The sequence below is a fragment of the Tupaia chinensis genome, unplaced genomic scaffold, assembly GCF_000334495.1.
Source record: "Tupaia chinensis unplaced genomic scaffold, TupChi_1.0 Scaffold139952_1, whole genome shotgun sequence".
In the NCBI taxonomy this organism is placed as follows: Eukaryota; Metazoa; Chordata; class Mammalia; order Scandentia; family Tupaiidae; genus Tupaia; species Tupaia belangeri.
In genome coordinates this window covers 1,294,902-1,316,829 of record NW_006199830.1, presented here as the reverse complement: position 1 = coordinate 1,316,829, position 21,928 = coordinate 1,294,902, and the positions used below count along the sequence as shown (strand labels likewise).

The following is a 21,928-nucleotide window of genomic DNA, read 5'->3' as shown; positions in this document are numbered from 1 at the left end:
GTTTTAGCTGAGGTTCTTCAGAGAAATAGAACCAGCAGACAGATAGATACCCATAAATGCAGATAGATACACATATATTTATTTTTAAAGAACTGACTCTTGCAGTTGTGGGGGCTGGAAAATCAAATCCATACAGCAGGATAGCAGGCTGGAAGCTCAGGCAGAATGTCTATGTTATGATCTTGGTAAAATTCCTTCTCTTTTAGGCAATCTCCACTCTTAAGGCCTTCAACTGATAAGGCCCATCTACACTGTGGAGGATAAGTTTTACCTAAAGCCAACTGATTATAAATGTCTAAAAATACCTTAACACCAATATATAGAATATTATTTGATCAAACAACTGGGCTCTGTACCCTAGCCAAGTTTACATATTAAGTTAATCATCATACCACCCTTGTTAGCTGTTTTTCAATGTAAGTGTAAGGGAATGTCACTGAAGGGGAATGACAGGATGTATAATGTTTGCAAAAGTTCATTCTGGCTGCTACGTAGAGGGGAGCCAGAGTGAAAATGGAAACCACTAAACCTATTGCAGTAGTATAGATGAGAAATGATAGTGACTAGGACCCCAGTATTGAAATATAATAGGAACCATCAAAACCATAATATACTAAGAAAGCATTAAAAGAACCAACAGGGCCTTATAGGGAAGGAGGGCAGTAAAAAGAAGGAGGTGTCAAAGATGATTCTAGGTAATGAAGTATATGAAAGAACATTTTTTTGAAATGAGAGAACTTGGAGATTTAGCCATGAAGAAAGGAGTTAGTATGGGACAAAGACGAATATGTTGGTTTAGGGAAAGTTAAGTTTGAGATGCCTTAAAATATCAAAGTGGAAAAAATCAAGTAAGTGTTTGAATTTAAAGCTTGTACTAAAGATGGGGACTTAAAAATTGGCATAGAGAAGTTATTTAATAATGAGATTGCCTCATAAGAAAGGGTAAAAGAGCTCTGACCTAAGTGCTGAGGAATGCCAACATTGTGAAGTTAGATTTTAGAACAAATGCAATATCATTGGAGGAGTGACCCAAATGGCAAGAAGAAATTCAAGTTTGTCATGTTATAGAAACCAACAGTAGAAAAAAAAGTATGTTCAGGAAGCAGATGTGATCAGTTCTGTAGAATGAGTTGAGGAGGTCAAAACAATTGAAGTGTCCACTGGATTTTCCAAAATGGAGGTTCTTTGGTGACCTTGTGAAGATCAGTTTCAGGAAGGTGGTCAGGAGAAGCCAAACTGAAGTGACTACAGACTAAGTGAGGTGAGGAGGTGGAGACAGAATGAACACTACTCTTTCAAAGAGTTTGCTATAAAGAGAAGGAAAAGTTGAATAGCAGCTAAAGTTTGGTGAGATATTGTTGATGAAGAGAGGATTTCTTTTAAATTTTGTACTGTGTAGTTTTTAAGCACACATAAAAATAGCGAACACGTATGATTTACTCAGTTTCAATAACCTTGAGTATTCTACTATTTGATTTTATAATACCCTCCTCCAAACATTTGTTCTTTAAGAAATATTTTAAATCAAATCTAAGACAACTTATTATTTTACCAGAAAATAATTGAATATGTTTTTAAGAATTTTGATTTAATTTTATTTATTATTATTTTTTTAAATTTGCTACAGAGGATGCACACGCACCAGCAAGAGACAGAGAGAGAGAGAGAGAAAAAGTGAAAAAGCAAAAGCAAGTCCAGTCTGGGACTTGAACCATGGTTAGCCATGTGGGCGTTCAGCATCTTCACCACCACACCACCTGCCGGTCCCAACAATAATTTCTTACTATCTAAAACTCTGTTCATGACCAGTTTTCCTAGTTTGTTTCAGAACTACATATTTACCATGATTTTGTTTGAATCACTCTTCAATTAAAGTCTATATATTACATTTAATTGATCTCTTAAATATCTTTTAATTTATTGCAGTTTTGTTGTTGTTGTTATGGTTGTTGTTCTTTTGTCTGAAGGGTACATGTGCTCACCAAAGAGACAGAGAGAGAGAGGGAGAGGAAGAAAGCTCCCCTCAGTGGTGGTAGCCATGCCGCAGTCCTTTCTCCTCCATTTCCTCACTCTGTCAGGATTCAGGGCATGCACCCAATGTGGCTTTTTTGGTTTTTTATTGTTGTTTTTTGAGAGAGATTTTTGCTATATAATGTATGCATTTGCAGGAAAGACAGAGAAAGACAGAGAGAGAAAAAACAAGAAGTCACTCCGCAGGAAGGTTGACCATGCCATTGTCCTCTCTGCATCTTGGGCACGTATACGCATGCACACACACACACACACACACACAAATGCCCACCATGAGTTTTTAAAACATCCTAGTTTGGGACTCAAACCACAGCTGGCTATGTGGGAGTCAGGCAATACAAGCATTATGCCACCTACTGGTCCCCCCAGTGTGTTTTTTAAGCCAGCAGGGCTGCAATTTGAACTGCGAAGTCAGCCATCAAAGGTCTGGCTGCCCTAACCACCATGCTATGGAGCTGACTCTTTTCTTGTTTTGTTTTGTTTTGTTTTGTTTTGAGAGAGAGAGAGACAGAAAGTGAAAAATCACCCCCGGGGGGATGGCCATACTGCAATCCCTCCTCCTCCATTTTTGTCTTGGGATTTTGGGCACACACATGTGTCCAGAGTGAGCTTTAAGCTCCTGGGTCTGGGACTCAAACCACAGTCAACTGAGAGTCCACCGACAACCATTATGCCATCTGCTGGTCTCCTTTTTTTTTTTTTTAATGTTCTTTTTAAGTAACTGGGTCTTTTAGCATTTCATCCTTTCTGAGACTTGGCTGATTATATCCTCATGATGTCACTTAGCCTGTTCTATATTTTGAATTTTATGTAAATTGACAATTAGATCTACAGATTTAATTGTTTTATAGCAAGAATTTTTCATAGGTGATGCTGTATATATACTTCTTATTCTAACAGCAGGAAGAAAAGAGTTATTGATTGTCCTGCTTGTAGTGATTTTAAGAAGGATCAGTGTGCGTAGATGATGTCATCCTAATTTATCTATTATAAAAGTCCCCACTAACCTTTCTCTTGTTTTAGTGACCATTAGTGATTCTTGAATAGATTAGAGGTTGCAAAATGTTTTTTTCTATTATTTTCCTCTACATTTATTATATGTCATTTCCCCACTCTGAGGAAGAATTTTAAGGGTGTTTTGTTTTGTTTTGTTTTCCCATTGAAAGATACTAGAGCATGTTCGAATGTTGATAATAATTAATCAGTTGAGAGAGGAAAAAAATAATACAGAAAAGAAGAGAGATGATCTAATGATGAAGATCCCAAAGAAGGTGATAGGGGATAGGATTCAGAGCATATAGGGGTAGGTTAACTTTTGTTAGGAGATGGTTCGCTCCTTCCATTGTAGCAGGGGAGAAGAAAGAAGGTTGATGCAGATACAAGGAACTTAGTAGATTTGGTGGTAGAAAGAGTAATATAGTTCCCTGGGTCTTGTATATTTTTTTTTAGTCATATATGCAACAAAGTCATTGACTAGTGGTTGGGGAAATTATGAAAAGAAAGTAAATAGGAAAGCAAAAGTTGTAATTCTGCTTTTATATGTAATGAAAACTTTTTTTCATGAAAATTCCTGTAATCCCAATGACTTTGTTGGAGCCTCTGAAACTAAAATTATTTTTCTTAGAAACATCTTTCATCAAATCTCTTTGATGAAAGGAGAAATCAAGAATTTGTTCAAATTTCTTTTTCTATTTTTTTTTCTCTGAACATATGCACTTTATTAAATCCCATTGTAGTCACGTGTGAGTAGAAGTGGTTGCATAAAAGCAAGGGGCAGGCCCAAAGACCCAGGGGACAGGCCAGCAGGGGATAGTGAACATGGCCACAGGCCATGGCCATCAACTATTAACCTTGAAAAGATTCTTCCATCAGTTGAATCATATCTGCAATTATTACTGGTGCAGCAGTGAATGGATGCTGAACACAATGGTCAGAATGATGCCAATAACCAGTGTGAAGATATTCAGGCACTTGGTAGTGGAAGCTTAGGTCTGGACCCCAGTCACGCCACCCACTGTCTTCCTGTCCCTAGACTTTATGGATTAGGCAAATGTGATGAAAGCCAGGCAACAGTAGTTCATGAAGACTATGTTGAACAGGGACCAAACCACATGGTTGGGCACTAAGATCTCACTGGATGTTGATCACGGTGGATGTCACTGGAGCTACGGGTTGGGGCACTCCCAGCACAGACACCTCATGCTCTTTCTTGAACATCTCATAGTTTGGGGGAGGGCCAGTGGTGACATGAGTGAAGAAGGTTTGAAAAGTGAGGTTCTAAGTGCACACAGCACTGGTGGTGAGGCAGGCTGCTGTTCTCAACTTTATTTTTCTGCTTATGTTTTCTGCCTCTCTTCCTAAGGTCTAAACTTGTTCTTAAAAAAAGAAGCATTCTCTTTCCACTTTAGCATGTTGAGTAAACTTGCCCTTCTCTCTTCTCTTACCTTTGGTGCATGTGTCTATAATCAGGCTGTCTCTTAAAAAGGCAATTTAGTTTAATACATATGTTTATTTATCTGACAAATAAAGATGAAATAGAATTATTGACATTTTAAATATGGCTGGTGTATCTTTTTTTTTCTTTCGTTTGGAGAGATTTTTGCTATAGGGTGCATGTGCTCATTAGAAAGACAGAGAGAGACAGAGAGACAGAAAGTGAGAAATCACTCCCCAGGGGGCATGGCCATGCCGCAATCACTTCTCCTCCATTCTCCTTTTGGGATCTTGGGTACACATGCACATGTGCCTGGCGTGAGTTTAAGCCACCGGGTCCAGGACTCGAACTGCGGTCGACTACATGGGAGTCCAGCAACATAGCCATTACACTAACTGCTGGTCCCTGGCTGATGTATCTTGTATACCTGATATATCTGTTATCCTTATTAGTTAAACCTTGATATTAATTTGGATCGCATTCCTATTTTATCTCTATTTCTTCTTCTGAGAGAAAGAGACAGAGACAGGCACTCCACCCCCAGCAGAGTCCCCATAACTCGATCCATGTTTAGTCTCAGCCAGCCTGGATCACAAGCACATGTATAAGCCCAGTGTAGTCAGGGAGGTCCTGGAACGTGAACTTTATGCCTTTCTAATGTGGGTCTGTATTTGTTGCCACTGTCCCACCACCTGGCTCTTCATACACATTTTTTAAAATCTGATTATTTGCTACTGATACGTATTTCACCCTACAAATATCTCATACTTTTTCTTTCTGAGAACCAGAAGCATGGTTTTTCCATTACATTAATGGCAAGCATCTTTCTTCATGTAACTTTTATCTAGGAATTCTGGGAAATGTGTTAAGTTCTCGTATACCCAGAATGTAAATTTTGGGTCTATTTTTTCATATTTCCCTAAAGCCTGAGCAAAATTATTAACATTTTCAGGTAAGGTTTAATACTGCCAGTGGCAAAGCCCAAAAACTGTAAGAAAGCAGAATATCTTCTTAAAGTATGTTCTTAAAGTGTGTTTTTGCAATTCAGTTAAAATCTTATCAGGGCACTACCTCTTCCAATTTAACAGGGATTGGATTTATCCTCCTACCAAAGCAGCTAAAAAAAGAAAAAAGACAAAATACATGAAACAACGGTTTGCAAACATAGTACATCAAGCAACACAAAATGATTATCCCTGAAAGAGGAAAATAAATGAGGATAGCCCTGTCATTACATTTCTAGACCACAGCTCAATAACCTCATTGCAGAATAACAAGTTCACTGACTCAAGAAATCAGAGTTGAGAGTTTGAGGAGGCCAAGCTGGGTAGAGTTTGCAAGGCAGAATACTAGTTAGGAGAAAGCTATAAAACGAGTGCTCTCCACATCTGTAGAGTGTCTAAAGATGCTTAATGAACTGCCATTGGGAAGGATATCAATAGTCAATTTTAAAGCAAGGCAAATTATTGCAGGTAGTTTTCTTTGACTCTTGATTATGTCAACTGATATTTCAGATACTGTTCAGTTGTTGTAAGTGCCAAGTGCCACACCAGTGCCTATGACTCAAGAATTAAACTCTGTGGGGAACCAGCAGTTAGCGTAATGGCTATGTTGCTGGACTCCCACGTAGTCGACCGCGGTTCGAGTCCCAGGCCCAGTGGCTTAAAACTCATGCCGGGTGCATGTGTGTATACGCCCAAGATCCCAAGAGAAGAATGGAGGAGAAGGGATTGTGGCGTGACCATCCCCCCTGGGGTGTGATTTCTCGCTTTCTGTCTCTAATGTCTCTCTCTGTCTGTCTGGCGAGCACACACGCCCTATAGCGAAAATCTCTCAAAAAAAAAAAAAAAAAGAATTAAGCTCTGTGAATAGTTTATGTAGGATTACTACAATCAAGAATATTTTTAAAGAAACTGAGAAGGCACTAATTCATTACAACCTGAAATGGAATCGGCTAAAATGTATTGCATTTGATGGTGATAAAAGCATGGAGCACAAAAAGGCTTACACTAATTTACAAAGCTTGTGAAATTTGTATTTAAAGCTTATGGTTATCCATTGATTCAGTCAGCAGTAGCTACATTGGGGAAAATTCTGAATTTAATATTACTGAATCAATAACACCAATGGTGAAATTAATTTGTTCTTATGGTCTAAATCATCATCAGTACCATGAATTTTTGCGAGAAATAAAGAACTGACTTGTGACACAGTACATCAATGACACAGTAGGTTAGCAGTGGTAACTTTTATGTGCATGTGATTTTTTTGTTGTTGCTTTTGGGTTCAGGACTGACTTTAGAATTTTTCTGAATGAGAAAAATCCCTTTCAACTACTAGTATTGAACATTAAATAGCTTTGAAAATTAGCTTTTGATTCAGACTTTGATTATATGTCTTAATGAATTCAACCTAAAATTACAGGGCAAAACAGTGCTTATACACAAATTTGATGGTGATAGTCATTTCAGTGACAACAAACCTTGTTTGAATCCTAAGTAATAGAAAGCTGTTTTATATACTTGCCATGCTGTAAAAAGTTCAAACAAGAAATGAGACCTCTATTATCCACAAACTTGCAGCAGGTAAATTTTTTGAACTCAAACTACAGTTCCAGAAATGTTTTTCAAACCTGGATGAAAGTGCAAAGGAAATTTCTAGTTTGCAAAATCCACTTAGCTGTGCAGTTGAGAAGCTGCTTCTACGTATCAACTGGAAGTGATTAATCTACAATGTAATGACATGCTAAAAGGCAAATATCAAGAAACAAATCTAATAGAATACTATCAAAATCCTCAGCTAAAATCATACTCCTTGTGAATTGATTTCAGTATTTGATAATACATATCTATATGAAGACATTTTACAGATGAAATATATATATATATATATATAATTATAGATCAGTATTAATATGTTAACATTTTCCACTTGGATAATATGGAACATTAACTTTGAACCTATATGAAGTGAAATATTATCTCCCTTTCCCCCCCTCAAAAATAATACTATTATTCTAAATTAAAAGTTTTTTTTGTTTTAATTTTGTTAGTAAGAAAGTTATGGAATTTGTTATCTTCCTTGTTAATTTGAGTGTAATTTCGTATGGGTTTTGCCTCTTGGTCAACAAAGCCTAAAGTATTCACTGTCTGGTCCTTTATAATAAAATGTTTCTGACCTCTTCCTTAGATGGCAAACTACAGACTTTGAAAACTGACCTAGAGTGACCATTGCCAGGCTCATACTGTTCATTGGGTGTGGCACATGCTAGACTGATCCAAATAGCACTGAAAATGCTTGAAAACTTAACTGGCATTTTCTCAGAAAATAGATTGGAACTATGTCCTGAACCAATCCTGGTTGATCGCCTACTACAAACAAAACAAAATCAACACTCTCCTTGGAATTTAAACAAAACCTGGAGTCTCATGACATGATATTTATAATGTCCAGGATACAGTTCAGAATTACTCAGCATAGAAGAAGTTTGATCATTTCTGTTCACAAGGGAAAAGATGATTAATAGATGCCAAACCAGAGATGACAGAGATGTTGGAATTATCACCAACTTTGAAGCAGCTGTTATGAACATGCTTCATGAAATAAGAGGAAACATTCTTTTGTTTGTTTGTTTGTTTGTTTTAATTTTGCCAAAGGGCACTTGTGTTCCCGGAGAGAGACCAGGCAGGGGTAAGGGGTGAGAGAGTGAAAGCACCCTCTACAGTGAATGGTCACACTGCAATCCCTTCACCTCCATTTCTCCCTCCTTTTCAGTATTTTAGGCACACACACACACACACACACACACACACACACACACACACACATACAGTGTGTTTCTCAAGCTGCCAGATCCAGACTCAAACCATGTATTCAACTATTTGGGATCCAGCTCTTTAACCTCCATATCTTGGGCTGGCCTGGGCAAATATTCTTTAAATGTATCAAAAGATAAAAGTCTCAGAACAAACAAATAGAAAATATAAAGGAAAACCAAATGCATATTTTAGGAACAAAAAAGTAAGATAACTGAAATAAAAAATCCTTTGGCTGGACTCAATAGCAGAATGGGAATGACAGAAGAAAAAGCTTATAGATAAATCAGAAGAAATTAAAGATTAAATCAGTAGATATTATTCAGTCTGAATAACAGAAAAGGGAAAGTAATGGAAAAAGGGACCTATGGGAGAATGTATAAAGAGAAGAAAGAACATTAAGTAGAAAAAGTATTAGGGGTCAGATGATGACACAGTGGTAAAACACAACACTGTGAGGCTGGCCCACACGAGAAGGTTCCCATTTTGCATCCAGAGACCTCTGAATACGCCAGGTATGGGTATGCTCATGATCTAGGGCTGCTTAAAGCTGGGGGTGGATCATGATGTCAAGACCCTATTGCAGTTACATCTGTCTGTCTCTGTCCTTCTCACTCATGGAAGAAATATATAAACTTTAAAAATAAAATTTTAAAAATAAAACAATTAGAAAAAAATTTCTCACATTTGGTGAAAGACACAACAAAATTCAAGAAGTTAAGCAAACCTGTGAGACTAGAGGGCTAGTATAGCAGTTAACACAATGCACTGTGAGGCTGATCCTCATAGGAAGATTTTGAGTTCACATCTAGAGATCTTTCTGAACACACCATATATGTGTATGTTCATGATCCAGGGCTGGCTGAAGCTGGGAGTAGATCGCAGCTTGAACGATCCTAAATCTCTCTCTCTCTCTCTCATTCTTGGAAGAAATAAATGGATCAAGCAAACAAGCAAATTCAGAAAACACCAAGAAAAAAATAAACCCTAAGAAATCTCTCCCAAATACGTCATAATTAAATTTCCAAAAGCTCAAAACTAGAAAAAATACTGAAAGTTGCCAGAGAAAATTGGCAGAAAACACATAGGAAAACAACAATTTGCAATATATATTTATTTTAAGAAACCAAGGAGAAGAGAATGAAACACAACAACATTTCTAAAGTGCTGACAGGAAAGAACCATTATGCAAAAGTTCTATGTCCAGAGAAAGTATCCTTGAGGAATAAAGGTGAAATAGAACATTCTCAGATGAAGAAAAACTAAGATAATACATCACTAGACAATCTGCTCTAGAAGAAATGCTAAAAGGAGTATTTCAGATGAAGGATTGGAAAAAGATTATCTCTGTTCACAGACCAAATGATTATATAGAAAATTCCATGGACTCTACAAAAAAAGTCTCCTAATATTTAGTGAGTTTAGTAAGGTTCCAGGATAAAAGGTCAAACACATAAAATTCAGTAGCCTTTCCGTATCCTAACAATGAACAACTGGAAACTTAATATAGCAGTACCATTTACAGTACTTCTAAATAATTTAAACAATCAACCTTTAAATAATGTTAGTACATTTCATGTATGGTATAAAATCCATACAACAACATGTTTCACTTTCCCCATTACAGCCTTTGTGCTATTGCTGTCATAATTTTAACATATACATATGTTATAAACTCCACCTTGTGTCCACCCAATTTCCAACTGATATTTTCAAAGTCCTTTATATATTCTGAATAGAAGTCCTCTGTTAGTTACATGATTTTCAATTAATTCTCCCTAATGCAAAATTTGTCCATTCATTCATAAAGTGTCTTTCACAAATAAAATGTTTTTGATTTTATAAAGTCCAATTTGTTCAGTTTTTTCTTTTATGTATTGCCTTCTTGATGTCGTATCTAAGAATTCCTTGCCTAACTCCAAGTCACAGACTTTTTTCCTATATTTTCTTCTAACCGTTTTACCATTTATATTTTACATTTAGATCCATGATACATTTTGAGTTCATTTTTGTGTTAGGCATGAAGTTTATGATAAAGTTCTTATTTTGCATATGGATATCCAATTGTTGCAACACTACTTGTTGAAAAAAATTGTTCACTAAATTATCTTTCCACATCTATAAAAAACTCAATAGGTCATATTTGTGTTGACGTATTTCTGGACTCCATTTGATTGTGTTGACATGACATCCATTCTTCACCAGTACTATATTATCTGGGGAACAGCAGATGGTATAATGATTACATTGCTGGACTATCATGTAGTTGACCACAGTTCAAGTCCTGGATCCAGCGACTTAAAACTCACATCAGGCACATGTATGTGTGTGCCAAAAATCCCAAGAAGAGAATAAAGGAGAAGGGATTGCAATTTGGCCATTCCCCCTGGGGGGGGGGGTGACTTCTCACTTTCTGTCTCTCTGTCTCTCTGGTGAGCACATGTGCCCTATATAACAAAAATCTCTTAACAATAACGAAAAACACTACATTATCTTAATTAATGTAACTACATTAAGTCTTAAAATCATGTTATATGAGACCTCCAACTTTATTTTTCTTCTGTCTAAAGTATTTTGGGCTGTTCTAATTCCTTTTCATTTTAATTTATTTTTAATACCTGAAGGTGCATCTGCACACATAAGAGAGAGAGAGGAAGAAAGTATTGCAAGTAGGACCCTGTAACAACACATTATGTTTTCCAAAATTTTCCATCTCATCAGAATCTTGAGTATGTGCTCACATACTCAGCATGTTTTGCAAGCTGCCAGAGTGGAACTCAAACCCTGTAGGCTAGGTGAGATCTGGCTCCTCTGCACAGCATTTAACTGGTGCACTACAAAGCTGGCTCTAGTTTCTTTTTCACCCTCCCCTCCCTATAATAAATTGAATCTTATAGGAAAGGTAAAAATTGAAAGGAAATATAAATTATAATAACATGAGTGAGATATTTTACTCTGTTATATTTGCCCTTTTTTTTTTGGAGAGGTTTTCGCTATAGGGCACATGCATTTGCCAGAAAGAGAGAGAGAGACAGAGAGATAGAAAGTGAGAAATCACCCCCCCTCCAAGGGAGGATGGCCATGTCGCAATCCCTTCTCCATTCTCCTCTCAGGATCTTGGGCATACATGCACACACGTCCGGCATGAGTTTAAGCCAGATCCAGGACTCAAATTGTTGTCGACTACATGGGAATACTGCAACATAGCCATTATGCCAACTGCTGGTCCCATATTTGCCTTTTGATACGTTCTAAAAGTATTCCTGGGCCGGCCCAATACCCTAGCAGTTAATGGAGTCAGATCCCAAATAGCAGACTGCAATTTGAATCCTGGCCCCAGCAATTTGAAAAACATGGCAGGCATATGTGCATGTATGCCTAAAATCCTGACAAGATAGAGAAAGGGAAGAAAAAAGATTGTGGCATGCCACACCCTATTAGGGAGTTCTTTCTCCCTCCACTCTTCTGTCCCTCTCTCTGGCAAGTGTATGTACCCTCTGGCAATTACAAAAATTATTCTTGATTTAATTATCTCTTCATAGTCATTGACTTTCTGGCAAATTCTTTAGCCTTCCTCCAGGATGTATTGACTGTGCGTAGCATTTACTTTATGGATAATAAGCACTTCAGAAAGAAATATTTTGAATTAAAGTCATTAAAGTCTTATTGTGGTACCAGCACCTTTATTGAGTGGAGAGCAAGACACAGAAAGGTAAAATATTAAGTTATACTATCAATCCTGTGTCTACACACTTCTGATTTTCCTCTCCACTTATCTGATTTTTCTTCTCTGAGGTCTGTGGTCCCATAGGCAGATTTAAGACTATCCTTTTATTCTTCCTAACCTTTTTGCTGATGTTTGACAAATAAATATGGAACACTTATAAATATGCTGTGTATTCTATAAGTGCTTCAGAAACCTAAATGCCAGTCTTTTTTTGCTTTAGTGATTAAGGATTAGAGAAATATAGAGAAGATCTATTTCACAACTCCTGGCCCAGTTATAGTAATTAGTTATCCTTCCACACTCTTTATAAATTCATTCTTCCTTAAATTGGTATTCCCCACATAGATAAAAAGAACCAAAGGACTATTGACAAATATTCTCTATCTATATAAATTTTTCAAGCACTAAAACAATCATAAGACATCTAATTTAAAAATATATTTAGGTGACAGCCGGTGGCATAATGGTTAAGGTGCTGGACTCCCACATGGCCAACTGTGGTTAAAGTTCCAGACCCAGCAACTTGAAACTCATACGGGGTGCATGTGTGTGCATGCCCAAAATCATGAGAAGAGAATGGAGAAGAAGAAATTGCAATGTGACCATCACCCCGGGGGGTGATTTCTCACTTTTTCTCTCTGTATGTCTCTAGCAAGTGCACATGCCCTATAACAAAAGAATCTCAAATAATAATAATAATAATAATATATATGTATATTAAAGAATGTTTCCCGGACCCGATGGCTTAAACTCATGCCGGGCGTGTATGCATGCGTGCCCAAGATCCTGAGGAGAATGGAGGAGAAGGGATTGTGGTGTGGCCATCCCCCCTGGGGGATGACTTCTCGCTTTCTCTCTCTCTGTCTCTCTCTGTCTTTCCTGCGATAGCACCTAGCTGATGCTGTATAGCTTACTATGGTCATTAAATAGGTATTTATATATATATATATAAAACTATATATATATATATAGAGAGAGAGAGAGAGAGAGAGAACCTATTTCTTATCCTCTGCCATTTCCCGCCCTCCTCCCGCACTATCTCAGGTGTCTACTGTTGTTTTCTATTCCTCTTTTCCCCCACATTTTATTGATTTACAAGATTTCTTAAGTAATCTAACTACTTTCAATAGCAAGTTCTACTTGTATATACATATCTGTGAATACATGTCTGACTTCAGGGGTGAAACTCTGAGCAGAATGAATATACTGTAAGGTATCACCTTGTTGATGTTATATAGCTTACTACAGTCATTAAATAGGTATTTTTTAATATATTTTTTTAATTTCAAGAAAAACAGTTTTAGTTTAATAAATCAAAGAAATGCTAAGGAACTTTGCTTAAAACTTAAAGCCAGGAAACAGGTTAAGATTCTGTTCAAATAGTAGATACATGAACCTATCAGCAGCTCAAGACAGGACAAAAACCCTTAAAACCAGAAAACAAAGCCTAGATGAAAATCAGCAATGTTTTAGTCAAAAGTCATAAAATTCTATTTTACCAGTTCAGTCTCATGTACTTGATCTTCTTTTGTGGTTCGATCTTCCCGTTTAAATTCTGGCATATAATATTCAACTACAGACTTGTCCCTATGATTAAGTTGGCCATTTTCTTAGTTTTTGAACTCTTATTTCTGTGTGACTGTATTTAATTTTGCTGGTATAGCACTTCCTTCAGAACTTCTTGGAGATCTGGTCTGGTGTTGATAAATTCTTTCAGGTTTTGTTTATCTGGGAATGTTCTTGTCTTTTCTTTCTATGTGAAGTATAATCTTGCTGGGTATAGTATTCTTGGTTGAAATTGCTTTTCCCTTAACACTTTGAATATATTTTCCCATTTTTTCCTCACTCGCATTGTTTCCAATGAGAGGTCTGCTGTTAGCCCTCTCTTGCTAATCTTAGTATCTTGTCTTTGTGGTTTTGGTCAATCTGACTATAATGTGTCTTAGAGAAGATCTTGGGTTGATTCTGCTTGGGGTCCTTTGTATTTTGGGGGACTGGATCTTTGAATGCCTCTCTAAGTTTGGAAAGTTTTCTTGCAGGATTTATGGAATAGATTATCAATGCCCTTATGAGTCTCTTCACTTTCTGGGATACCAATTATCCAGATGTTTGGACATTTGACGATATCAATATTTCTTGACTATTATTCTCATTTTGGAGGACAATTTTCTCAGTCTTTGTGGTGGATTTTTCTAGGCCGGCAATTCTATCTTCTACATCTGAGATTCAGTCTTCTGTATGATCTAGTCTGCTTTGAATACTTTCAAGGGAGATTTTGACTTCCTTTATTATTGCCCTCATCTCTAACAGATCCATTTGATTCTTTTTTATAGTGTGTGTTTCCTCTTTTAGATCTTGCAAGAATTTCCTTACCTCCTGGAACTAGTCAGTTTCTTTCTCCTGCCTCTTCTGCAGTTCATTGTCTCTCTTCTCTTCCATCTTTTTAGCTTTGTTACTATGAATATTCTAAATTCTTTACCTGACATTTTTGTGAATTTCATTGTACTATCTGAGAATGAAGAGGAGAGGTATTTTTTTGCTTTCCCATGTTTCTTATGACCCTGTGGTGATTTCTAGTCATCTGATGGATGGTGCATTTCTTCCTAATTCTTAAAGTTCAATCTGATCGTTCAGAGGTGTGCAGGAGGAGGTGATCTGAAATCTCTCTTCTGTTTCTTTTTCACTATTTGTGCATCAGATTCAGTGGGAATAGAGGAATATTCTGACCCTAATCTTATTCAGATATATGGATCCTGTTCACTTGAACTGTCTAGACACTTAGTGCATAAAGGCTGAGCAGCCAATGAATAAAGATAAAGAAAAAAATGAAAAGAATTAGAGAAGAGAAAAGAAGAAGTAAAAAATTAAAAAGACGAAAGAAAAAAATAATAAAAAAGCTTTAGATTTTAATTTTAAAAAGCAAAAAAATTAAAACCATGTGGCATGCAAGCGATATTTCACAGCTCAAGTTCGGTATCCATGACAGGATGGGCCTGGGTTTGTGCCTTTCCGAAATGGAATGGGGAAAGACACAAATTCGCACAATAAAGGAGGGACTTGAGAGCCCAGAGAATACTTTACCTTCAAAAAAAAAAAAAAAAAAGACACAGGGAAACACAGGGAGACAAAGAGAAATGAAGTCTCAGCAGAAAAAATCTTCATTTTTAGTCAAGGAAAACAATATTTCACAGCTCAAGTTCAGTATCCATGTCAGGATGGGCCTGGGTTTGTACCTTTTCCACTAGAAATGAATCTGGAGGGAGAAGTCTCAGCAGAAAAATCTTCATTTTTAGTCAAGGAAAGCAGTATTTCACAGCTCAAGTTTGGTATCCATGTCAGGATCATCACCTACAGTTTTAACATTGCCCTGGATGTTCTAGCCAATGCAATAATATATGAAAAATATATAAATATTGGAAACACATAAACCTTATTATTTACTCGGTATGATTATTCTCCCATAAAACCATAAATATCAGTTGAGAAAATAACTTGAAGAATAAACAGTTGAAAAATACAAAACTCAATTACTATAAAACTCTGTATCAGCATTAGCTATTTAAAAGATATAGTGGGGGTAAAAGGGGGCTCATTCATAATAGCAATGGAAAAGTTCAGAAAATTTCTAATAATAAACCTAAGAGCAATTTCTAGGACCTCTTTGAAATTATATTTCTTAGATAAAATGATTAAAAGCCCGCTCATATCCAGCAGGTGGTATGGAAGTTAAGGCAGCTAGATAGATTCCACATGACTGACTGCACAGTTCCATCTCAGACCCAGTGACTTGAAAAATCACATCAGGCACATGCGCATGCATAACCAAAAGGAGAATGGAGGAGAAGGATTGCGATGTGGCCTTCCCCCTTGCAGGAAAACTTCTCCCTTTCCCCCTTTCTCTGCCCTTCTAGCACACTGAAAAGAAAAGAACACTTAATGTTTATCTCTTCTCTTTCATGACACATTAGTAAAATGAGAGTAAATTAATTTTAAAAGGTATAAGTCTACAGATATAAAGAGAACAGGATAAGGATCAATAGACCATAAATATATACTCATTTTTGGAAAGAAGAAATGAATGGATGATCAGTAACCTACTGAACAGGACAAAGGAAGCTACAAGAGAGCCCTTAGAGACATTCAAACAAAAAGAGATTGACTTCACAAAGCTTGGCTTGGAAATTAGAAGCAACATGCAATGAAAAGTGGTGCTATAGGGTAGAAAAAAATGGTAGGAAGTGGATGTTTGAAACAATAATCAAAAGACCAATACTCCTGCCACAGTGCCATATATGGAATATTGGTCCCAGTCAGAAAGTTAATTCTCTCAAGTTGGCATAGAAGAGAGGACTCAGGAATGTCACATACTTTGAAAAGTGAGATGAGTCAGCAAGGGCTGTAAAATGAAATCAAGTCAGTCTACAAATGGAAAGATTAGCCTCCTTTTCTTATTCCAGAAGTAGGTCCCATATCCTTCCCATGCAGAATATTGAAGGATGTGTCTCTGAAGAAGCTTGATAGTCCCAGACAAAGACTTCCATACCAATATTTATAGGTCCCTCATACAGTACCAGTGGGAATGTGAAATGGTACAGCCACTTTAGAACAGTCTAGCAGTTCCTTAAAAGGTTAAATATAGACTTGGAATGTCACTCAGCAATCCCACTCCTTAGTAGCTTCCCAAGAGAAATGAAAATATGGTCATGCTAATTGTGTACCAGTATTTGTAACAGCACTACTCACAATAGCCAGAAGGCGGAAACACTCCAGTGTGTATCGTATGATGAACAGACAAACCAAATGTTTTATATCCACACTGTAGAATGTCATTTGGCAATAAAAAAAAGATGAAGTACTGATTTACACCACAACATAGATCAACCTTGAAAGAATAATGCTAAATGAAAGAAGTCAGTAACAAAAGACCGTATGTTGTATACTTTAATTTAAATGAAATATGGAGATGGTAGTTTAGTGATTGTCCAGAGCCAGGAGCTGGGAGTGGGTAAAGGGACTATATGTAGAGCTGATAATTCTTTTGGAACATTTTTTTTCTAAAAGATTTAACCCTTTGGGGGCCAGGTAGCAGTAACACAATTGAACCCACATAGGAATACTCCTGGGTTTGTGACCTGAGACCTCCCTGAACACACTGGGCATGTGCATACATGCTGTGATCCAGGCTGGCTGAGACTGAGGGCATGAAGACCCTGTCATGGGGGTCTGTCACTCTCTTTCTATGCCTCTCTCTGTTTTTCTGTCTCATGGAAGAAATTAATAAACCTTAAAAAAAAAAAAAAAAAAAAAAAAAACTTCAGGGAACCAGCAGTTAGCGTAATGGCTATGTCGCTGGACTCCCACGTAGTCGACCGCAGTTCGTGTCCCGGACCCGGTGGCTTAAAACTCACGCTGGGCGCATGTGCGTGTGTGCCCAAGATCCCAAGAAGAGAAAGGAGGAGAAGGGATTGTGGTGTGGCCATCCCCCCTGGGGGGTGATTTCTCGCTTTCTGTCTCTCTCTCTCTGTCTGGCGAGCACACGCGCCCTATAGCAAAAACCTCTCAAAAAAAAAAAAATACTTCATAGATTTTAGTTTCATGTATGTCCGAATTTATTTTAAATATAAATTTATGCAATGTCATTTTAATGTTTTCTTGGTGTATCCCATAACTTTGTAGAAGTCATACAAGAAACTGAAAGAACCAGCAGAGGGCAGAATGGTTACATCACTAGACTCCCATGTAGTTGATTGTGGTTCGAGTCACAGATCTGGCAGCTTAAAACTCACCCCGGATGCATGTGCGTGTGTGCCCAAAATCCTTAGAGGAGAATGGAGGAGAAGGGACGGGGGCATGGCCATCCCTTCTCTCTTTCTGTATCTATGTCTCTCTTTGTCTCTCCAATGAGCATATGCACCCTGTAGCAAAAATCTCTCCAGAAAAAAAAGAAAAAGAAACTAAAATAACTTAATGATTGGTATATAATTCAAAATGGCTGTTTATGTTTTCTATAGCCATGTCTTCAATTAAAAAGAAAAAATATTAAATAAATAAATAAATAAATAAATAAAAATAAAAATAAAAATACTTTAAAATTTTATTGCTCATTAATAATTGATTAAAAACTGAATATAAAAATAGTGGATATTTCCCCCTTGAATGCAGCAGGCTTTAACTTCAGTTTCTCTTTCTAAGACTGTGGATATTTGCTTTACAGAGTTACAGCAGTTTTAAAACCAGAGATTCTAAGCTCGTTGAATACTAATGTCTCTCTGATAGGCTTTATGACAATATCCATGTGTATGCTTTTATATTGTAATAGTTTACTGGTGTTTACTGCCTGAATGTCAGCAGTTCCTTTCCCGGTGCTCAGGCCAGAGAGGTGATAGTTTGCCATGAGGATGGGCTCTGGGAACAGACAGGCAAACCAGCCTCCCGTCTTACCACCACCAGCACCATTGCTGCCAGCATAACCACCGCTAACCTGGTGTAGGTCTTGGCCCCAGCTGTCCCCCAGAAGCCCTGCCACACCCTAATGCTTTTGGCATGAGTGTGCATCCAGGCAGCCAGGCTATTTGCCCTGTTGTCCACTGTGTCTGCAGACCAGAACCCTCATGTGCATGTCCAGCATACCGCCTCTGATCCCATGCAGGCTCCATTTTCCCATCAGCCCTCACTTAAAAAGCACAAGTTCAAAGATAAAATCACTAAAAATTTCAAGACAGCAGCAGCAGAGCATAAACCAAGTCAGGACCCTCATAAGAGCAGAGCCCTAAACCAGACAAGTCACATACACACCTCTTGAAGCTTCGTGATTTACCTGTGGAATTATTTGACGCTTTGTATGAATGAGTATAAGGCATATATGATATGCCTTTGGTTTCATCCTGGAAATGCATGCAGTGGGCCATAGATGAGGGTATCATTGACTGTAATTATTTTCCCTGTCTCTAAGCTGTTCCAAGCTTATTCTATGAAAAAGAGTAAGAAAGAGGGACCAGCAGTTAGCATAATGGCTACGTCACTGGACTCCCACGTAGTCGACAACATTCGAGTCCCAGACCCGGCGGCTTAAACTCACGCCGGGCGCCTGTGTGTGTGTGCATGCCCAAGATCCTGAGAGGAGAATGGAGGAGAAGGGATTGCGGCATGGCCACCACCGGGGGGGGATTTCTCGCTTTCTGTCTCTCTTTCTGGCGAGCACACGTGCCCTATAGCAAAAAAACCTCTCCAAAAAAAAAAAAAAAGAGTAAGAAAGAGAGAAGACGAGATAGAGAGAGAGAGAGACGGGTACCACCAACAGAGTTCTCATGCTGCAATACACCTCCAGTCTCAGCTAGCCCAGATCACTGGCATACACACAGATGTAGGGAGAGGTCCCAGGATGTAAACCCAGGACCTATCCTTTATGGGTCAGTTGTGTTACCATCTGATCACAAGCTTAGCCTTTTTGATAAGAATTCTGAATAACAGTCTTTCTTTAAAGATATCTCTTTTAAAAATCAGATAAGGGGTTTTTTGTTGTTTTTCTCAAGATTCTAGAGAAATTGAATGGAATAACAGAAAGACACTAACATTTATTAGGTGCCTACCGTATGGTCATTTATATCAACTTTAGTTCCTTTAATCCTAAAATAGATTAGCTGTTAGCTCCTTATGGAACTTCAGGAAACTGAATTGAGAAACTGAGTAACTTTCTCCATATCACAAAGCTTGCAAATGGTTGAGTGGAAATTTGAACCAAGTCTGTCTGGCTCCAAAGACTTTGAGAGGCAACTTTAATGTCCTAGAGACATTACATAAACTGTGTGGGTTCGAATCCTGCCTGTGCCTCACCACAGCTTCCTGTTAGATGAGTTGCTTCCCTGAGCCTGTTTCCTCATGTATATAAGGAGAATCAAAGTAGTACAGTACCTACTTCACAGAGTTATTCAGAGGGCTAAAGAAAGTTTAATACATGTAAAGTCTTGAGAACAGTGCCTGAGACTTAGTAAGGCTGCAGTAAATGCTGCCGTTAATGTGATCACTGTTAGCATGATTTATTCCCACTCCATACTCTCTCCACAGTTAGAAAGGAATATTAGAGCTTAGCAGAGTAGAAGAGCTTCAGATAGGTGGCAGGGGCCTTGGTTCTAAAGTTTTTCTGGCTTTTACCCTCCTGAAAGCCTAGGAAACCTCTTGCACATGACCTGATTTTGCCTTGGGGAGCCCATCTCTGCTGGATTGGGTTTCTTGAATTCTAATGTTCTAATAATCTGTCTTTTCTGTCTGGCTTGTGTGTCTTTCAGGTATGAGACATCTCTGTTAGACTTGGTTCAGTCTCTGAGTCCAAGCTCTGCTCCCAAACCTCAGCCCCATCCCTCCAGAGAAGCTGGGACCTGGAATCATAGCACTTTCAGAGTCAGTCCTGTAAAATCAACCTGGAAAAAGATGGGGGCAAGCAGGAGCCCTGAAGACCTGGAGGAAAATCAAATTTTGAAAGATATATTTTTCATTTGACACTGAACCACATACTACAAAATTTCTATAGGAAATTCATGAGTTTCTTCATATACTGATTCAGAATTGTTAATTATTTGATTGCAAAGTAATTGTGTCTCTTTCACAGGAACCCATCTCACTATCCTGTTATGTGTTGAATATAGAAATAATTCTAATAACCCAAAGTATTTTTGATCAGACCAGTCAGTGGGTATCACACTAATGGGAGTAGTGGCAAGGGGTGGTATCTTTCTTATGCAAAACAGAGACTATTAGTACAATGTATTTTCTACAAGGAGGTGTCCATTGTATGTTCACCTACCCTCATCCTCTGCTAGAAAATGTTGGTTCTCTTTTGTATGCTAAGAAAGCCTTTGACTGAAAGATCCTAATTTAAATATAATTTGTAACATAAATTGTCTCGGAAAGACAGACCTTTTTATCTCCTCTAGCCTATTCTCTCAACAGGACCTCTAAAAGTGCTCATTTAATTCTGAAGTTGGACTTGGTGCCCCTACCATCACAAGCAACAGGGCTATTGTGAGTCATTCTCTGTAGTCATCAGCCCTTAACCCAAGAGCTCAATGGGCTAGAGGGAGAGACTCAACCAACCCTTGGGAACAAGTGTCATCAAATCACATAAGGGAGTGATCACCTTGGAGAAATCCGAGGCACAGTCCTGAAACGTTTTTTCCCACCAGTGTTTAAGTGACCACTCCCCCAATTTCCCATGACAAATAAGAGCAGTCTCTGGTTATTTCTTGTTGGCCGAAGTGTCTGATTTATTCACTCTCTATTACACATGCGCTTGTGAATTTCCCATGGTTGAGTCTGGAGAAGGTGCCACTAGGGAGAGTGGTATTCAGCTTCTGCAGACTGATAGGCTTCCTCTGGTCCTCCTTCTTCCCAGTGAGAATTAAAGACTCTGAGCTGAACAGGCCCTACATGTGCCTGCTCAGGGCCACTATCCCATAGCCCCAAAGAACCCTCTCCATTTGTTAGATGATGTTCCATCAGCTCAAGCAGTGTCTCCCCAACTCCCAGTGGGCTTCTCTTTGATGCAGAGAAAACCTGTAGAAGAAAATAAGGCCTTGTTTTCTCTTCTGCCCTTCTGTTCAGCAGCCTTCTTGAGATGAGTCCTTCAGTTTCCAGTGGGCTCTAGTGGCCTCCCCAACTGATGGGCATTATGATGAGCCTGTGAGAGCCAGTGAGTTTAAAACTCTCCAGGCATTGGGAGCAAAGGAAAAGGTCTGTTCCCAATGACTTTATTGATCTGGAGGGTATTCCTTTCTCTCTCTCTCTCTCTCTCTCTCCTCTCTCTCTCTCCCTGTCTCTGTCTCTGTCTCTCTCTCACTTTCACCAACCCCAGGCTTAAACTGGGAGCAAGACTCTGTCAGACAGTATTGGTAGCCACTCTAAACTTCTATTAGCCTCCCCACGCAC

The 21,928-nt window shown here is 38.2% G+C and overlaps 1 protein-coding gene and 1 pseudogene across 4 annotated transcripts in view; one reads left to right on the top strand and one right to left on the bottom strand.

The window, feature by feature from the left end:
* KIAA1328 (KIAA1328 ortholog) overlaps positions 1 to 20,919 on the top strand; it is a 283,315-nt gene extending 262,396 nt beyond the window's left edge. For all 4 annotated transcript variants that reach the window (XM_027765941.1, XM_027765940.1, XM_027765939.1 and 1 more), the window contains one exon: positions 20,293 to 20,919. In XM_027765941.1, the coding sequence (XP_027621742.1) occupies positions 20,293 to 20,503 (211 nt within the window). In that variant the 3' untranslated portion in view covers positions 20,504 to 20,919. The remainder of the gene's footprint in view (positions 1 to 20,292) is intronic.
* On the bottom strand, positions 229 to 16,837 carry LOC106736427 (interferon-induced transmembrane protein 3 pseudogene; annotated as a pseudogene).
* Positions 20,920 to 21,928: the final 1,009 nt, after the last annotated feature.